An 18,844-nucleotide genomic window follows, 5' to 3' on the forward strand; every position below is an offset into this window, starting at 1 on the left:
CCTGCTAACCTGCAGGGGGCCTCCATCAGGGGCCAAAGGGCACGGGCTGGGGGCCGGCCAGGCTCAGCCTAACTGCTGCCAGTGGTGTTGTGATAAAGGTTTTGGAAGGTTTCTCTTAACAATAGTGGGATTCAAACCTTAACAGGTCAGATAGTGATGGCCAGAGAGTGATCTGCCCTTCGCTCAACCCCAGGGGCTCCACGGGTCCCCTCCCTGGTCCGCTGTCTCCATACTCGGTCTCCTCAGTCCCAGGAACCTGGCTTTTCTGAGTGGTCTCCTGGTTGGGTAGAGAATAGCCCAGGGCCAGCTTCCCTTCCGAGCACCTGCCCAGGAACCTGGCCCTGGCAGGCCACCCTGGCAGATCTCCAGGATGTGGCCTCAGGGGCCAGAGGTATCAGGGACCTGGGTCTCTTATGGAGGAGCAGGTCATTTTGCTCTTGGAGAGTCCCCTCCATGCCACCTGCCACAGGCAGATCCCAGGGCTCGGTGGGCCAGGTTTGTTTTCCCCTAGTCCCTCCAGCCAGGTCCACGGCCAGTTGAGAGTATCTGGGACCAGCTCAGGCCACTCCTGGGACTCCTGTACCTTGCTGGCTGTGGGTGGAAAGATGAAAGCCAAAAGCCTTCTCTTTCCAAGTCTGGCTCCATGGTGAATTCACAGTTTGAACGCTCCTGGAATCCGAGGTGCCTTCTTGGCGCCTTCCGAGCACGTGGGTTTAGCTCCCACTTTCCCTGATGAAAGTTGCTCTAGGGCAGCCCCAGTGAGCCAAGCACATGGGGTGGGGGTGGGGGGCCGGCGGGGCCACCCACCGAGCAGCTACAGGTTCAAGGCCCTGGGGATAAAGCCACCCCACCTCCGGCTCTGGGCTCGGGATCACAAGGACCCCTGGGCCATCCCCTCCCTCCAGCGGTTCCCTACCCTCTCCGCCAGAGGCCACGCCGGGAACACCCACGGACAGAGCTCCAAAGGAAAACACAGAGGCCAAGGCAGTTTGGAGAAACCAGTTGAATTTCGATAGCGTTTCCTTACAACTGTGCCTGGCTCAGGGCTGGGCAGCAGGTGGCCAAACCCTCCCCGTGTTGCCCAGGTCTCTGGGGGGTGGGAGCAGAAACAACAAAGTTCTAGGCTAAGGCCGCTGCTATGTCCTGGATGCAACAACCTGGAAAATCACGTTAATCAAGGAAACGAAAGTCCAGCTAGTCTGTGGTACTGCACTCTTTAAAAAAAAATCAAACAAAAATAAGATGCCCAAGCCACAGCTTAGGATGATGGCCCCCTGTCCACTCCGAGATGTTGCTGTGATCTGAGTCCTCGATCAATCCTGGACCCAGCCATCACTTGGGGTCATGCGGGAAGGTGACCTCTCGCCCAGTCCCACGATCCTTGCTCGGTGGAGGTCCCGGTGATGTCCCAGGAGGGTGGCATCGGGACACCTGGTAGGCTGAAGCACCCAGTGGGGGACAGCCTGCTTTCTGATTGGGGCCAGGACGGAAAAACAGTCACCTTCCCCAAAGTAAGGGAAGAACACAGTTCTCTAGAAAAAGTCAGATTTGCCAAGAGAGGAGATGCTGGTGCTGATTTGTATGTCGATTTGGGGGTAAGTGGGGAAGAGGGAAAAGGAGTCGGGTCGGGGTGTGGGGCTGGCCCGGCCCTGCCAGCCTTCCTGGTGGCTGGGGCACTCAGAGGTTGCTGAAGAGTTCGTTTTTCTTGCTCCAGTCCATCTGCGGGGCCCGTTTGCTGCTGCGCTTCTGGTGGGCCCTCTCTTTGGCCACGGCCAGGGAGATGTTGAAGTCCAGGATGGGGTCGGAGGAGGAGGAGGAGGTAGATGAGGGTGCCGTGCAGTCCTGTTTCTTGAGGCTGTCTTGGGAATTCAGCTGTAAAGAGGAGGGGGCGGCAGAGCGGGGGAGTTAGTGCCTTGGCGAGGTGGCTCCCTTGGGGCGGTGCCCAGGGAAGCCAGGTCACAAGAACTGAACGTGGCTCAGCATGTGACCTCCACACAGGCTGGTGTGCCAGGATCAAGTGTGGCCTGGGAATGGACTTCCTGTCACCCAGTGCCACCCCCCTCCGCCCAGCCTACCTCCTCACTGGTGTCACTGGAGGTGGATCTTGCCAGGGTTGGCCTGGGGCTCTCGGAGGCCGTCTCGACCAGGGCTTCACGACTGTTCTCCTGGCACAGAGAAGAGGCATGTGGGTGGGCAGGGCATGGGGTGGGCAGTCCTGGGCGAGGAAGGACATTCCCAGGGAAGACAGGCTCCTCGGTCTGAGAAGTTCCACTTAAGCCCTTGCTATCCACCCCAGAACCCCACTGCCTGAGTCTGCCAGGGCCCCTCGAGGATTTACATTTTCACATTCTTCCAAGGATCAGAGGGTAGCCCGGTTCCACCACCCAGGCAGGAGGAACCATCCATCGTGGGATTAGCTGAGTTACCCGCCCCAGTCCTCCCAATGCAGCCTTTGGGGCTGACTCGCCTTTTGGGACGGCGACCCAGGAGGGGCCTCCTGGAGCGTGGGGACACTGGGAGCATCTTTGCTTGGCGTGGGGAACGCCCGTGATGCTCCCTGAATCTCCTGCAGCCCATCTGACTGTTTACTTGGACTTGACCCCGGGATTCTTGAAATCTTAACCCCAAAGCAGCCAAGAAGGGCTTTGAAGGAAGGCGGTGGATGAGAGTTCTAGACCCACAGGTAGAGTGACAGAAGGCTCAGGTGGTCCAGGGCCAGCCCCTTGCTGTGTCTGTCCCCCAGCAGGAGCCCCCGGGGAAAGGAAGCCTTTGAGCAGACCCTGCAGAGAGCTCTCGTTCTGTGGTCTGTCAGCGAGTCGGCCCATCCTAGAGCCAAGGCCTTGACCAGGGCTGTGGCTTGGTGCTCAGCTCCTGCCTGGGTTCCTCTGTGGCCCCAGCTGGCACCGGGCTCCGCCATCTCTCCCCCAGCCTCTGCTGCCTTCTCTTCCCTTCTGTCCAGGGAGGAGAGGCTTTGTTCTTCCAACCCAGACTGGAAGTAGCAGGGGCCGGGAAGCGCGCGGCCAGACACTGCAGCTCTGTTCTTGGGGGGAAGAATGGCCTCCTCTGTGCGGTGGGTAGCTAGAGGCGGAGCTTGTCACCCAGGATGGCGGGCTGCAGACGGGGCTGGCCAGGGCCCTCTCCCTCCCCGCTGCCTTGGCCCCAGGTGGGGGCTGAGGGATAAACGGGCAGTTATGTAGCTTGGGGCTCAGGAGGGAGCAGCCTGGAAACTCGTAGTTTCCACCTGAGCCAGATGCTGTCCACCTCCCACCTCCTCCTGCACCCCAGGACTGAGCGCCAGAGAAGCAATTAGGGGTCTGCCTTTACCTTCCGGATCTCTCCATTGGTGAAGGGCTCAGGCAAGGGACCTAGGCGAAGGAGAAAAGAGCGGAGGTGAGTCAGAGGCTCTGGGGAATGCCGATGGAGTGGGGCATGGAAGGCAGTGGAAGTTGTGGGGTTTGGGCAGATAAGCAGATCTTGTTCCCCAAGGTCAGTGTTTAAAAGTCCCTTGACTGCCACCCGCTGTGAGTCCCTTTGACATTTTGACAACCCAGCACCCACATAGACTATGCGTGTGTGTGACAAAAGTTTAACAAAACAACTTGCCCTTACTACATCACAATGCTTTTTGATATTTTCTATTCAGTTTCATAAAAAAAAAAAAAAAAAGATGCTGGCCTCTGCCTACTCGATTAATCCCAAGAACCACTGATGAGTAAGGAGCTGTTTGAAAAAAAGCACTGTCCTAGAGGGAGCTGAAATTCCAGGCTGGCTGCCTACCAGCCACCCGGGAAGCTTGTTAGAAATACAGATTCCTGGGCTTTGGCATCAGAGTTTCTGTTTCAGTGGGTCTGGGACAGGCCTAGGAACCAATATCTTTCATATGCTTCCTAGGTGACGGTGGCGTCACCAGAACTGGGACCACACCCTGGTTATGATTAGTACCTGCATCAGCTGAAAGAAAAGAACCCCAACTCCTACTGGCCAGTGTGGGGAATCGGGGTGGGGTGGGGGGACCAGAGGGCTCAGGGCAGAGTCCTGGGTGTGCCCTCCCCCAGTCAATGGGAAACCTGGTGGTGGCAGAAGGGGTCAGAGGGAGAGAAACCGGGCCTGGGGTCACCCTCCCTGGGCTCACTCAGGGTAGACACCCCACCTGGCTGCAAGGGGGGCTGTTCCATCTCTGGGGACTGGTCAGCCTGGGTGGGTTTCTTCTGAACTCTTAGCTTAAGATCAGCGTGTGTCTTTCTCCTCCCCTGGACCAGGGCCCCGGCACAAGGCAGGCATACCTGACACTCACCCAGCCTTCCCAAGGTGGCTGGGCAGGGGATTGATGTGACACGGGGACACTCACTCCCATCCCCCTGCAAGCAGCCCCTCACCCATGAGCTGTAGGCTGTCTCACTGTGGTAGGGAGGCAGCCGCTGGGAGGGGGCATTCCTCTCCACGGGGAGAGTTACATCCAGCTGGGAGGAGGGTCACCCGGGGAGGGTACCCACCCCCAGGTCTCCCTGTGCAGGTCCTCTGGCCAGAGGCTGCAGTCACTGAGGTTCCCAGGGCGTTCCCACCCAGCCAGAGGGGGACAGAGGAGGGAGGAATGTCTGAGGGTTGATGACTTGGGGGTGGGGGGCGGAGAAGGATGCTGGGGGAGGCCGGGGGAGGTATTTGAGCAGCTGAGGGGAATCCAGATTTCAGCTGTGTCTTCCCACACCATGTTGCCAAGAACAAGCCTGGGGGCTGCTCTTGGCTTCAGTTTCCCCCTTAATGAGAAGGGATTATCTGAGTTACCTGGTTTCCATGAACTTGGGAGCCAAGGGTAAAGGGGTACCCACCTCCCATGCCCAGGGTCTGCTAGCGACTTCTAACTCACCCATCCCCGCCTCCAGGAACCCCCAGGACCCACTGGGCCCCTCCAGCTGGGGATCTAAGTTTGTGGCAGGACCTTTGTGTGGACCCATCTGCTATAAATATGACCCTCAGGGAGGCCCCACCCATTGCAAAGTCCAAAGATTTACCACCCAGCCCCCCAACCCTCCAGGAGCCATCTTTCCAGGGAGAAAAGTCCAGACCAGGGAGCAGATCGCCGCTCAACTCCTCCCTGCCCTGGTGCAGCAGCCCTGCCCCATTTGGCTTGGGCTAGGGCGGGGGAGGTGCCAGGCTTGGCAGGGTGATGCGGGGGATGGGGAGGGCAGGGGCCCAGGGACCCACTGCTCTCTAGAGCCAGCGAGCCTGGGTTTCCAAGACAACCTGAGAGAAGGGAAGGGGAGGTACTGGGCCCTGTCACTGGACTCTGATCTGACCAAGCTAAGGCTGGAAGCCTCTCCAGACTTAACCCTTTCCTTGCAACTGCACTGCCCTGAGAGCTTGCTGGGGGGAGAGGGGTGGGGGCCCAGGCCTCCCTCTGGAGCTGCAGCTTTGGCCTGGGAATCAGCAGCTCGCTTCCATCTCGCCATCCCTCGTGCCAGCTTCCCCCCGTCATATGCCACCCTCAGAAACCCACTGTCAGCGCCGGCGTCCTCTCCCTGACCCTATCTCCCAACCTACACCGTCTGCCTCCCGTCCCGCGGGACACAGTAGAGTCTAGAGCACCGGCCCACATCCCTGACCTGGGGGCCTCGGGCCGCCCTGCCCAGCTCACCATGCAGGTGCTCCTGAGACGGGATCACTTTGCATTTCTTGAAGAACTCATCGGTCTCCTTGTCCACCACCAGCAGCTTGGCCTCGTCCCCGCCAGCCTTGATGGCAGATACCACATCCCCGTGCTGCTTGCCCTCCACGCAGACCCCGTTCACCTGTGGGTGGTGGCAGGGGTTACTGGCACAGGTCTCAGTTCCGGGGTGGGCGGGGGCAGCTGGAAGCAGTACAAGGGGTCCTCTTTGTCCTCGGCCAGTTGGCAATTGGGGGACACTCAGCCCCCCCTTGCCTGTGGAGTCCTGAACCAGGCCAAGTGATCCTCCCACCTGATGGCCAGATGGGGAGGCAGGACACGTGGGAAAAGCCAAAGAAAATACCCGGCCAAGACTGAACAAACACAGCTGTGACATGGGACGGGAAAGATCTGGGAGGCCTGGGTTGGGCCCCAGCTTTTCTAGGTACTTCCCTCCCTGGGCCTTGGTTTGCTCACATGTAAAATGAGAAGTCTTGGGAGAGCTGATCTTCCAGCTCTAAGGTTCTAAGACTGAGATTCTGGGACCGGCCCCAAGACACTTGGTTCACGTTTCCTCTCCCAACGAGCATAGCACAAGAGTGTAAGAGTGTGCCTGAGAGTCCCACTTGGGAGAAGGATTTCATCCTCCCGCCCCCATCCTTGTGCCTGGCATGGAGGCCTCGGGCAGAGGGAAGCTCTGGCGGTGGCCCCAGACGTCTAGCTGGATGCATGCGTGAATCGTGGACAGCTGAGTGTGTCTGCTCGGTGAAGAAGAGCCCAGGGGAGATCCAGGCAGGAGAGAAGTCAGTCCATCTCTCCATCCGTCCACCACCCATCTTTCCTTCCTTTTTTTTTTTTAATCTTTTATTTATTTATTTATTTTTGCCACGCCGCATGGCTTGTGGATCTCAGTTCCCTGACCAGGGATTGAACCCAGGCTCCAGGAGTGTAAGCGCACAGTCCTAACCACTGGACCACCAGGGAAGTCCCCATCTTTCCTTCCTTTTGTCCTTCCTTCCTTCCCTCCTGCCCACTCCCCCACCATCCTCCCCCGTCTCCCATCCATCCGTCTGGTATCTCTGGGCTGCCCGAGCCTCACGGGCTAACGAAGGAGCAATGATGGGACGCCTGCCGCAGGGGAGGCCTCCTGCAGTCAGGAAGGAAGAGCCTGGGAGGAGAGCAAGAAGCGTTACCTCCACGATGCGGTCCTGGGCCCGGAGCCCCGAGGCCTCAGCAGGCGAGTCTGGGTCCACTGCCCGGATGAACTGGCCTGGCTTGGACTTGTCGCTGTGCAGGTTGAAGCCGTAGCCGTTGGGACCCTTCTTCATGGTGCAGAGCCGAGGCCGGAGCTCGTGCTGCGGGGACAAAGGAGGGGCCACGGTCATGCCACAGCATCCCGGGTTCCGCCCTCCCTGCTCCGTGCCTGACCCCACCTCCCCACCAAGGAAGACTGGGCGAGGATGCAACCTCGCTGAGATCCTACACAGCAACGAGGGAGAATGCTGGCCTGGGACTCAGAAGGCCTGAGACCCCGCACTGCAGCAACCTGGCCGGGTGACCCTGGGCAGGCCACCGTTCCCTCTTCTGGCAAATGACGGGTGGGAGCAGATTAGCTCAAGTCTCTCCCCTTTTGACATTCTAAGGGTAATCATGTTATTTTGATCACTACCTCATCTCTCAGGGGGTAGCATCCCTGCCAGCCTGGCTGGGTACCTGGGACAGTGACTGGGGACCCCCAGCCCTTTTGTACCCTATTGTCTGCAGTGGGGGAAGCAAGGGCAGCTGGTTACACAAAGCTGGTCAGCATGTTTACAGTAAAGCCTTTCCTCGCCCACACAGACTCCTGTCTCGTCCCCACCAAGCAAGGTGGCCCAGCCAGAAGGGAGCTGGGGGCCCGATGACCACAGACCGGAGGGAGGCACAGCCAGGGGTCCCGGACAGGACAGGCACATCCCACCAGCAGGACCAAGGCTGAGGGCAAAGGCAGCAACAGAACCCCAAAGACCGTGTGGGTCCCCAAGGAGCCTGAATGGGGAGGGGAGCGGTGAGAAGCAGGGCTGGGCTGAAGGGAGCCCCGTGTGGCTGTGGCCACGGCCTGGAGAGGGGCACCCACGGAAAAGGCACAGGAAGACTGCTCTTCAACACTCAGACCCTCCGCGGAAAACACTTTTCACCAGCCTAAGCAGCTTAGCTTAGAAGCTGCAGCCCTAGGGTCCGTTTACATGACAGGGGGAACACAGTGTGAGGGGGCCAGAGGCCTGAGCCCATGACTGACTTGGGGTCCCTCTCTCCTTTCTCCCAGGCCTGCTAGCTCTGGGTTATCACCCGGCTGCCAGGCAAGGAGCAAAAGCTGAAGTCAGGGCCCTGGCCCAGGTTCCAGCTTCTCCTGCTTATGAGCTATGTGACCTGGGGCAAGTAATTTCCTTCTCAGAGCCTTGGGTTCATTGTTTGTAGACCATTCTTAGTGCCAGGGTTGCTAGGAGGTCCAGGGGGTAATTAACACATGTGGGAACACCTGACCACGCTAAAATCCCTGTGCACGGTTTGCCATCATTGTTCATATCAATACTAATGAATAGTCACAAGAAGCTGAGAAGTGAGATTCTGAGGGTGGGGTGCCCGGTAGCTCTGAGACCTCACTCTCCAGCTGGGAGAGGAGAAGGCAAGGGAGGGGTGGGGAGGGAGGGGAGGGCTTACAGGCCTCCTGCCCCAACTCGCTGGCCCCAGGAGGCAGCTGCCATCTGCAGTGAAGACTCAGTCCCCACCCCTCTGCTCTGGGAGGGGCAGGGAGGTGGCCGGAGGAGGGTGACTCTGCTTTCCTTTATAGATGCCTGGGTGGGCCTTTGTGTGTTTCAGGATGTTGGTAGGGGGTGTGGAGGGGCCAAGACAGGAAGGAGGGTTGAGGTGCCTTTTAGGCCTGGGTTTACCCTCATCTGGGCTAGAGCCCCCGTGCGCTCTCACTTCACCCCAGACAACAGCTGAGACAGTTAAGTGAGCATAAAAATGTGGGGGGCGCCCACGGAGGCACCCTCTTTTCTCCAGTTCTCCTCATCCCCCTTCTGGTCCTCACTGCAGGCCCACTCCCCCGCTGATGCCCCCCACCTCCCGCTGCTTCCCCTGGGGTGGGGTGGGGGGGAGGCCCTCCCGCAGCCTGCGGCCCCCGCCCCCCACCGGGATCTAGTTCCGGAAGTGAGGCTCTTTCCCCCTCAAGCTATTCCCTCCACGGAGCTGCCAGCCCAGCCCTCCCCCAGGCCCAGGGGAGCAGGAACAGGTCCGACCAGTTGCTACCACGGAGCAGGTTCAGCTTTCTGCCCCCCTGAGAAAGCGGGGAGGGTGAATCACGGGGAAGGGAGAGGGCAGCTCTGATGTCTCTGCTCCCCCCACCCCCCGGCCCCTCACTCCGGAGAGCCTGGCCCCCATCCTCGAGATAGGGTTAGGGGTAGGGTGAGGGTTAAGCCTGACCCCTATCCTCGAGATGGGGAAACTGAGACAGGAAGCCCACTGCCTGATGTCAGAGCTTCACGGTGGAGGAGCCAGGACGCCACCCCGGGCTCTGCCTCGGGACCTGTGCTCCTGCCACCATCCCTGGAAGGACCCAAGCCCAGGCTGGGAGGAGGCCCACTTGGAGCTGGGGAGTTGCAAACACCGCTTGCAGCCTCTGCTGGGAGGGGCGAGGAGATGATGAAACCGCAGGCTTCCTTCCGAGGCTCAGGCTCGCGGCCTCTCGCGGGGCGACACGTTGGTGAGCAGGCCCGGCGGCTTCGGATGTCCTCCTGGCTGGCGGGGCGGCACTGGCTGCCCCCGTGATGGGTCTCTGTGCCCTGGGCTTCCCTCACTGATCCTCAGCACCTTTCACCCCGGGGACCCTTGCCTGGTGACCTGTCGTATGCACCTCACTCCCTTCTGCCGGCGCCAAGCCATGAGGATCTCAGGAAATGGTAGACGCACCTGCAGGGCCCAGGCCCCCGCTGCTCCCTTCCCCCTGCACTGGGACCTGTTCCGTTGCTTTCTGGGGGTGGCTGGGGCGGGGGACAAGGAAACCCCAGGCGTTTTCCGAAGCGCTCAGACAAGTATAGAGCCCCACCCAGCTCCCATCTTCCCCAGTCCCCAGAGGCTCCCTCCCTTCCCAGGGGACTGGGGTGGGGGGTGGGGGGCTTCCCATTCTTCCCTCGTTGCTCTCCACCCTTCCCCCAGCTGCCCCCAGGAGGTGTCATTGCCAGCTGCTGAGTCAGCCCATCAAAGGAGCCCATCCCAGCCTGGTGGAGGCTGGTGCTGTCAGGAGTCCTGGGAGCAGCTCCCTAGGGGTGTGTGGTCTCCAGGCCCAGCACTGAGAAGAGAAGATGGGGAGGGGAGGGGTCAGGTGCTGGCCGGAGCTTGGCCGCCATTGCTCTGGGCCCACACCCCCAGAGCTGGGGCAAGGGGACTAAATGGAACATCTGGGACATCTTGGGGGTGGTATGCAGCTCCCAGGAGCTCAGGAGGGGACTTGTGCCATGGTGGCAGCTCCGGAGGGGAACACGGCCCCAGCGTGTTCAGAGATTCAGGTGGGTCTTCCAGTGAGGATGACAGCTCGGAAGTAAAAATCAGGATCTGCTCAGTGGGGAGACTGGCAGAGAAGTGAGAGGAAAGACCAGGAGGCAATGGTGGCCGACGGGCTGTGCAAATGGGCTGGGGCGGCTGGGGGCTGGATGAGTCTCTCCCTTCCAGACAATGCCAGACCTGCCTTCCAGAATAGACCCAGTCAGGAGAGCTGCCTCTAGACTCATCCCATGGGGGCTTCTCCCACCCTCCGGGTCTCAGGCTGTCCCGAGCCTTGCACAGGCCTGCCCCGGCTGCTCGCTCCATTCCCTCCTCCTCACCCAGGGAGCCCAGTCACCTCCACCCACTCAGCCCAGGGAGCGGATGTTGGGCACGGAATTCAATAGGCACCACCAGCAGCCACCTGGAAAGCTGGGGAAAGTCGATACCCTAATCCTGGTGACCGTCTCTGGGGAGCAGGCCCAGGGCCGCTCCCTGCGCCTCCTCGGGGAGGGCGGCTGGGGGCCAACGCCCCACTGGGCCCAGCCCCTCCCTGGCCGGTGCCATGGTGATGGGCCCTATAGAAAACAGCCAGGCTGCTTCTCACAGGCCAGCCAGCTCTGGGCCCCAGAAGGGGCGGCTGCAGGAGCAGCAAGACGCAAGACCACCGGGGTGGCTAGGGGAACAACAGAGGTGACTCGTCACCTCCCAAGGCTGCCCTTCCCCCCAGCCCGGCCGAGGGCTCTTGTTTATGCAAATAAGATAAGAATGATACCCTGCCCCCACGCAGGGGAATCAGCCCCAACAAGGGAGGAGGGGTGGGGAGGTGGGGAGATGGAGCCCTGGCTGTTCTGGTGGGGGAGGGGTGGGGTATACAGGGTGTAAGGAGCTAGGGCTGCTCTGGGATGCAGCTCAGGCCGCTCCACGGGGCTCTGGAGACACAGGCCTGGGTCTGGTGCCAACCCTTCAAGGAAACCAGGATGGAGCGAGCTGCCTCTGCCTGGGGATGACGTGTGACTGAGCAGCATGGGGGCACTGTCCTTAGGGCAGGCTGGGAAGTGACCAGGAGCTCAGACTGCTGGCCAGTGTCCAGGCTCTAGGCTGAAGGCATCCTCTCCTCACCCAAAGGCAGGTAACCAAGGGCTTGGCTGTCACTGACCCATGATCTCTGGCCCTGATGTGGCTTCATTTATTTCTCCGTAGAAGACACCCCAGCCCAAGGTCTGTGCACACTGAGGAATGCTGGACACCTCCCTCTGCAAAAAAGGAGCGACTCTAGGCCTTGATCTTGTGCTTGCTGTTTCTCAGTGGGAAGGCCCTTCTCCGGAGACCCGCAGGGTGGGATCCAGGAGGGAGCCAGATGATAAAGTGGGGGCTGCTTCTCTGACACCCCCACGCAGGGATCCTGAGCCAGGTTCTCCCTCTGGCTCTTTTCTCCCGGTGCTGGCCAGAGACCCACAAGATGGAGAGTTTGGCTCAGTTCTCCCCAGGCCTGGGCAAGCCTGGGATGGAGCAGGCTGGTACCTGGGCTGCGGCCTGGCTGGACACCATCCAGGCTGGCCGCCCCATGCCCGCCTGTCCCTGCAGGCTCTCTACCATCATCCCTCCTCACCCCTCACCCTCCTTCCAGAAGTTGCTGGATTTAACTCCTGTGGGCTGTCCCAAGAGGCTCTGTAAGGACCTTCTCGGAGCTTGTGAAATCCGGGCTCTATTGAAATAACAAAAAGCAGCTGCCCTTTAGTGAGCACTTACTAAGTGCCAAGCACCCAAGCACCCCACCAGGGCTTTATAAGTGTATATTCTCGTTAGGACCCAACTGTAACCCTTTGGGAGGAGGGTATTATTGCCCTCACTTCACAGATGAGGAAACTCAGGTTCAAACAGGTGGCATAAACTGCTCAGGCACACACAGCTGATAGAAGAGGGTCGGCTTTGAGCTCAGATCTAGAGCAGCACTGCCCCATAGAAACAGAATGCCAGTCGCGTAGGTAACTTAAACGTTTCTAGTAGCCAAATTAAAACGTAAAAAGAAACAAGAGAAATCAATTTTAATATCTTATTTAACACAACATACCCAAAATATTATCATTCTAACACGTAATCTATTTAAAAGTTATTAATGGGATATTTTACATCCTTTTTTCTGTACTAAGTTTTCAAAATCTGGTGTGCATTTTATTTTTCACTTACAGCACATCTCAATTTCAACCAGCACATGTCAAGCTCTAAGAGCCACACGTGGCCAGTGGCTTCCAAAAAGGCCCATACAGACCCTAGAGGTCTCACTCTCAACTATTAGGCTGTCCCCTACATCCCCATGGCCTTTGCTGTTTCAACTGGGCATGACGACCTTATAACAAGCACAGGGAGAGGCCGGAGCCTTTGTCCCTGGAAAGTCAGAGCTCCGGCCTCAGTCCCCCAGCCTTGAGTGGCACTAGAACCCAGGCCTAGAGGCATCCGCACCACTTGTCCTTTTCAGGGCGCAGGAAGCTAAACATGATCTGGGGCCGGGGGACGTGGTGAACTGTCCTACCCTGAGGGGTGGGGGAGGAAGGCCAAGGCCAACAGTCAAGGTCAGCCTCTCAGGGGGGGTCCTTTGTGCTACAGGGGAGCCCCAGAGTCAGCAAGGACAGTTCTCAGGCCCTGGGGATGAGGGTAGAGACTTGGTCACCAGACTCCCGGCTGGGCCCATCAGGTGAGAAGGGATGGGCCCCTTCTGGGCCGAGGCCTTCCATCAGGGCTGACACTTTTCCTGATGGTGTCCCCTGGGGACAGAAGCACCTGGGAGCCCGGGATCCTTGCAGGGAGCTAGTTCCAGAAGCCTGAATTTATGCTGCTGTGATGGCCCTGGTATGGCCCAGAATGTGATGGGCAGAGACACCCAGCTAGAGGGTCAGGCCCTTAAAGCACAACCCAAGCCGGATGGACGTGCAGACACTGGAGTCAGAGTGAGTGGGGTTCTCAGACACAGCCCTGCTACAGGGTAAGGGCTCCCTGCTGAGAACCGTGGGGCCACACCCCCGGCACTGATGGAGCCTCAGTCTCCACATATGGACAATGGGGCTAGTATCTACCCCGTAGGGCGGTCATGTGGATTAACTGAGATAAGGAATGTTTCGTACACAGCACATTGCCAGACACATATAATAACTACCATTTACTTATTATTTATCAACTTACAAAATGGAGAAAATAATACCTGATTTGCAGGGTTGTGGTGAGGGAAGAAAAAAAAAAAAAGTCAATGAAGTGTGTATCACTGTCTTTAGGGCACAGGGCCGGGCAACTAGTAGGCTTAGAGTAGCTCCCATTATCGGGGTCTAGAGCTCTGGTTTCTCTCTGTAAGAGGTTCACAGCACCCTCAAGGCCTTGGCCTGGCCCCTTCTTCCCCTAATTCCTAAGCACTCCCCCACTTCCTCAGGGATCCATGGGATGGGAAGCCTGGGAAGGAAGAGAAGGGCCCCCCCATGGAGACATGACGGGGTTCCTTGAGAAAAAAGCCCCTTTCTCTTTCCAAGAGAATCATCTCCAGGACTGAACAGGAACCAGAAGGTCAGAACCAGGGGCTATCCCAGGGGAGAAAGAAATCCCAAGTATGTGGCTTAAGAGGAGGAACCAGCACACAAGCGTCACACCCTGTCCATTTCCAATCCAAACATCCTGCAGCTCAAGCCCTGCTCTGCCCTCGAAGACTCCAGCTCGGTCCGTGTGAAACGGACGGGAACGTGGGAAAGAGGTTGGAGGCTGCCAGCTAATTGTGCCCACCCCCGACTCTGCCACCTGGGGTACCTCTGGGATCAAGGTCAGGCGTGGCGGGAACCCACCCCACGCTGGGCACTTACACACACACCTTCCGCATCATCTCATCAAATCTCTCCCACAACCCTGCAGGGTGGGGTCGGAGTCCCCATTTCACAGAGGTAGAAGCTGAGGCTCGTGGGGAACGCTGAACAATCAGGGTCCCAGAGCCAGAGGGCAACAGGGCTGGGATTCACAGACTTTTGGCTCTCTAGTTTTAAAATGGAAGCTGCTAGTAGGCAAGAAAAAGGAGCGAGTGTAAGCTCTATCTGGAATTCCAATCTCCAGGTGTGCTCTCGAGGTATGAACAGGCCCAGGTGGGTTGGGCTGAGATGAATTAGGACAAAGGTCCCCCATGGCTGTTTCGCATTCATCCATTCATGCAAAAATTATTTATTGAGCCCCTCCCTGCTCGGTCCCTGGGACACTGCTGGGGATATAAACATAAATAAGCCACAGCTGTTGCCCTTGGGACTCAGCACGGGCTGGTGGAGGAGATATGAACAGATGATTTGGATATTGCGTGTTCAGTGTGAGAAAAGGTGGAAGGACAGGGCAGGAGGTGAGGAAAGAGTTCATGATGCCTGTGGGGTCGAGGAAAGGTTTCCTGGGAGGTGAGTGGTCTTGGGGAGCGTGCTTGGCGCAGAAGGGGACTGAGGGTTCCCAGGTGCAAATATCACGTGCGAAGGCTCAAAGCACATGCATGCTGGGAGGGAATTCGGACCCTCGGTGTGGTTTGGTGGGCTGGTGGGGACAAGAGGGGCGGTGGCGAGAGAAGGCTGCCAGATTCTGAAGGGCTGATTCTTCAATGACAGTGACCCCAGATGGAGCACTTTCGGATGCCAGGCTTGGCCATGGCTGCACGTGTCCAGTGGGAGAGGCGGATCCAGGGCTAGCTGCCCCCTGGGTGGGCGTGTAATCATCACTGTGAATATGTATTAATTCAGATCTCAGCAACCAATGTTCACTGAGCACTTACTTAGTGGAGGCTCTGAGCTACTGGCTCAACAGGCATCCTCATGTAACCCCGCCAACGCCACGAGGCCCCTGCTGTCACCCCCAATTTACAGGAGAGGAAATGGAAGCTTAGAGAAACTTGGCTTGCGGTGGCCCAGCGAGAGAACAGCTGAGCTGGCTCAGGCCTGCCCAGCCCCCGCTGTGGGCCCCCCCCCGTGCCGGCTGCCCAGCTCAAGGATTTAGGCCTCATCCTGTGACTGCGGGGGGCCGTGGGCAGGGGTGCTGCTGCTCCTCCCTCCCCGTGGGTGGAGGTGTGCCGAGCTGGAAGCACCCCGCCACCTCCTCCGAGGTCAGTACTACGGGCACCCCTTGCCCTCTGCCCTGTATCGTTCTCGACCCAGGCCGCTCTTCCCAGTGAGATGTCACCCGCCACCCACTCTGCATGACACTTTCCCACTAACACCTTTTTCACTTCTGAGAACTAACGGGGATGTCATTAACAGCCCCCCACTTTGCAAACGAATTCAGACTCAAACTAATCAGTAACATTCAAACGCTGGATATATCCCTTACATAGACATCCCTTGTCTTTTCGGGGAACAATTAACTCTTATGATGTCTATTAACTTTTTTTTTCTTTTTTTGCAAGGACAGGGCGGGTCATCTTCAGGCCTACCAGAAGGACTTAACACTGCTCAGTGGCTATGCAGGGGCTAAGAGAGACCCTGCTCACAGCTGGGATTCAAATGCCTGGGCGTACAAGATGCTCAGTCCAGCACACTAGGGGCTCAACTACTTTCCATTATTTGTAAAATTCTAGAGAAGGCAGGTGTCACTGGAATCCAATGCCTTCATTTTATTGATGGGAGAACCTAGGCTCAGAGAAGTTCTGACTTGCTCGTTGACCTGAAACCCCAAGAGGCCTGGTGATGGTGTCCCTGGGACTGGCTGGAGGGTTCTGTTCCCTTCCACTGGCCCAACAAAGCGTATACACAAATGCAGGTGTCACACCACTACCTGGGGCAACCCCATTCTGCGCTCACCCAGAGAGCAGAAGCCAACCTCTGCTGCTTCTCAGGTGGCCTGGTGGGGAGCACATGTGCTAGGTCAAGCCTCCATCCTGGCCTCTGTGCCCCCCAGCTCCCCGCAGGCCCTCCTGCACCCAGCAGCAAAACCAAAAGGGCTCCGGGAGGAGCTGAACATGACTGCAACCTTGGGGGGGGCGGGTTACTTATGCCAGTGCCCAAGTCCAAAAAAAAAAAAAAAAAAACAGGAATGGTCAATCGATGCCCTCGGCACAAAGTTCTAACTGGATTTCTGCCTGGGACCAGAGGTCATGGGTTCCAACTCCCCAGTGTCAAACCCTTGCCAGGGGTGCTCCGACCCCACCCCCACCCTTGCCAATGCCAGCTTGGCAGCGGCAGGAAGCAGGAGCCTGGTGGCCCTGGCGTTCTCGGCACCCAGGTCTGGCTGGACAGGGCTCCTGGTGACTTCACCTCCACCAAACCAACTGGCCCTCTCCGGCTCCACCTACTACCCTTAAAGGCTGAACTGTGCCCTTTCTCTGTCAAGGGAGGTTCCTACTGGCACCACGGACACCCCTGCCAGCAGGTGGAGAGCTGGTGAAGCCAAACGGGCCCAGGGGACGCCCTGGCCCTGCTCCCCACAACCCCACCCTGAGGCCTCCCCTTCACTCTCCGGGGAACAGCAGGCTCAGTACAACTTCCCTTTTGCCTCCGCCCCTCCTACGGCCGATCCAAACTGGGGTCATGAGAGGAAACACCAAACGTGGGCAAAAAGCAACCAGCCTGCTTTTGCTGTCCAGGGACTGAAGTGAGACAGCTGATGCCAGGGCAAGACCACCTGCCCGTGGTGACCTGCTGTCCGCTGTCCAGCCCAGGAACGCTGGACCACTCCCGCCGTCGTTTCTCCTCCTCCAAGGTCTTCCCTCCCGCTCCCAGATACTAGCCAGCGCTTCCTCCTCACATTCCTGAGAATCATAAATCCCCCTGGGTGGCAGAGCTGCCACCATCCCCCAGACCAGGCGCCTCTGCGCCTCCTCCCTGAGCCCCACCCCCATACATCGCCTTGGGACGGTGGAGCTTCTTTCTTAGAAGTCACACCGGACTTCAGGACGATGAAGTCCAGCCAGGCTGAAGTTAATGATACACACGCCAGCCAGCGGGCTGTGGGGAAGGGGGGAAGTGCCTGAGAACCCAGCGTGTGACCCCCTCCCCTCCCCTCCCAGCGCTGCAGCTCCACACAGAAAGAGCGTAGTTATTCCTCTAGCTTTTTGAAGTCGGGGCCGCTCTAGCCTCACCCAGCTTCATTTACCACCCCCAGAGGCCGAGGAGGAAGCTGGTCACTTGCACCAGGAGGGGCGGGATTGGGAGTCCCAAGGGACCGGAGCAGACACCACCGACAGTGTCGAGGAAAAGGGGACTGGGCTCCCTGGAGCTGCTCGCCCTCACCCTCACTCCCAAAGGCGCTCAGGGTCCCAGCTCAGTCTGGGGAGAGGGAGTAGGGATCGCGGGACGCAGCCTCAAGGCTGTAACTGCCAGTTCGCCCGGTCAGAGGGCGGAAGCAGTCTCCCCCGTGAGGATCCAGTTTCAGAAAGACAAGGCAGCAGCAGGGCTGGGCGTCCGGGACGCCTGGGTCTCTTGACTATTCTCCCTCCCACCCGGTTCCAGCCTCGCCGTCCGGCCCGGGCCCGCACTTACCCGCTCCTGATGGCTCTTCTCGGCCTTGTGCGGCTCCGGCGCTGCGGCGGGCGGCTCATTTTCGCCGCCAGCCCCCTGCTCCTCGGCGGCGGCGGGCGGCTCGGCCTGCCCGGATCCTTCCTGGGGGCGCAGCATCTCTTCCCGGACCTGGACGCCCAACTTCTGCAGCCGCTCGTCGGTCTCGGGGTCGACCACCAGCAGGCGCACGGAGTTGAGTGCGGCACGGATGCGGCTCACCACCTGCTGGTGGGTCTCTTTCTCCACGTTCTCGCCATTCACCTCCACTAGCCGGTCTCCGGCCAGCAGTCCCGACTTATCGGCCGGCGAGCCGGGCTCCACCAGCCGGATGAACTGGCCTACCTTGCCCTTTTCCCCGTGCAGGTGGAAGCCGTAGCCGTTCGGACCCTTCTCCAGGCAGCAGAGCCGGGGTAGAGGCGCCCCGGCCGCCGCGTCCGTGCTCATCTCGCCCTGCAACGGCTCAGTGGCGTCCGGTCGGGGTCCGGAGACGGGACGGTCCACCCCTTTTTCTCACCCTGCGGGCCGGGAGACGAGAGCGAGAGCGAGAGCGAGAGCGGCAGGGAAAGCCCGCGCCGCCGGACTGGCCGAGCGAGCAGGTGTCGTGGGAGCGGCGGAGGCGAACTGCGAGGAGCCGAAGCCGAAGCTCACGGACCAATCCCCGCCGTGCGCGGCGTCTGAGCGTTCCAGAGCCCGCCCAGGCTGCTTATTCCAGGGGGCGGGGCCGCGCGGAGGGTGTGGACCACCGAGGGCCAATCAGACACCACGGAGAGGGGGCGCTCTGGCAGGGTGAACAACACCGGCCAATGGGAGCGCGCAGGGGTGAGTTTCTGCTCTCAGCGCGGCGCCCCGCGGCGGGAGAAGAAAGAGGGCTCAGGAAGTGGAAGTGTCTGTTACCAAGTGGCTGGTTGAGGCGCGGGGAGGGGGAGGCGGTGCGGGCGGGGGCGAGTTCCTGGTACTGGGCAGAGCGGCCCGCAGGATCTGTTCTGATTTCCCTCCACCTGTGTCGGGGATTGAGCGCCAACCCTCGGGTAAAGGACCCTAACATTTCAACAGCCTTCAGCCAAAGTGTGCAACTCCATTTGCGGGTGGGGGTAGGGGCTACTGTTGCCAGGAAAATCAATGCCGCTCCGGTGCTGCGAGCGGTCTTACGAATAAGAACGAGGTCCACCTCGGACCCAACAGAGTAGTTTGA

General features: G+C 59.2%; 1 protein-coding gene across 1 annotated transcript; it reads right to left on the reverse strand.

Annotated features, from left to right (window-relative positions):
- Window positions 1-985: 985 nt before the first annotated feature.
- On the reverse strand, window positions 986-18,096 carry NHERF1 (NHERF family PDZ scaffold protein 1; the record flags this gene model as incomplete). The annotated part of the gene is made up of 6 exons (XM_079725137.1): window positions 986-1,872; window positions 2,076-2,165; window positions 3,325-3,365; window positions 5,633-5,786; window positions 6,835-6,996; window positions 17,635-18,096. 6 exons carry the CDS (start codon window positions 18,094-18,096, stop codon window positions 1,678-1,680), a joined length of 1,104 nt encoding a protein of 367 aa, XP_079581263.1. The 3' UTR covers window positions 986-1,677.
- Between the last annotated feature and the right edge of the window lie 748 nt (window positions 18,097-18,844).

This window comes from Hyperoodon ampullatus (genome assembly GCF_949752795.1).
Source record: "Hyperoodon ampullatus genome assembly, chromosome: 19".
Classification (NCBI taxonomy): Eukaryota; Metazoa; Chordata; class Mammalia; order Artiodactyla; family Ziphiidae; genus Hyperoodon; species Hyperoodon ampullatus.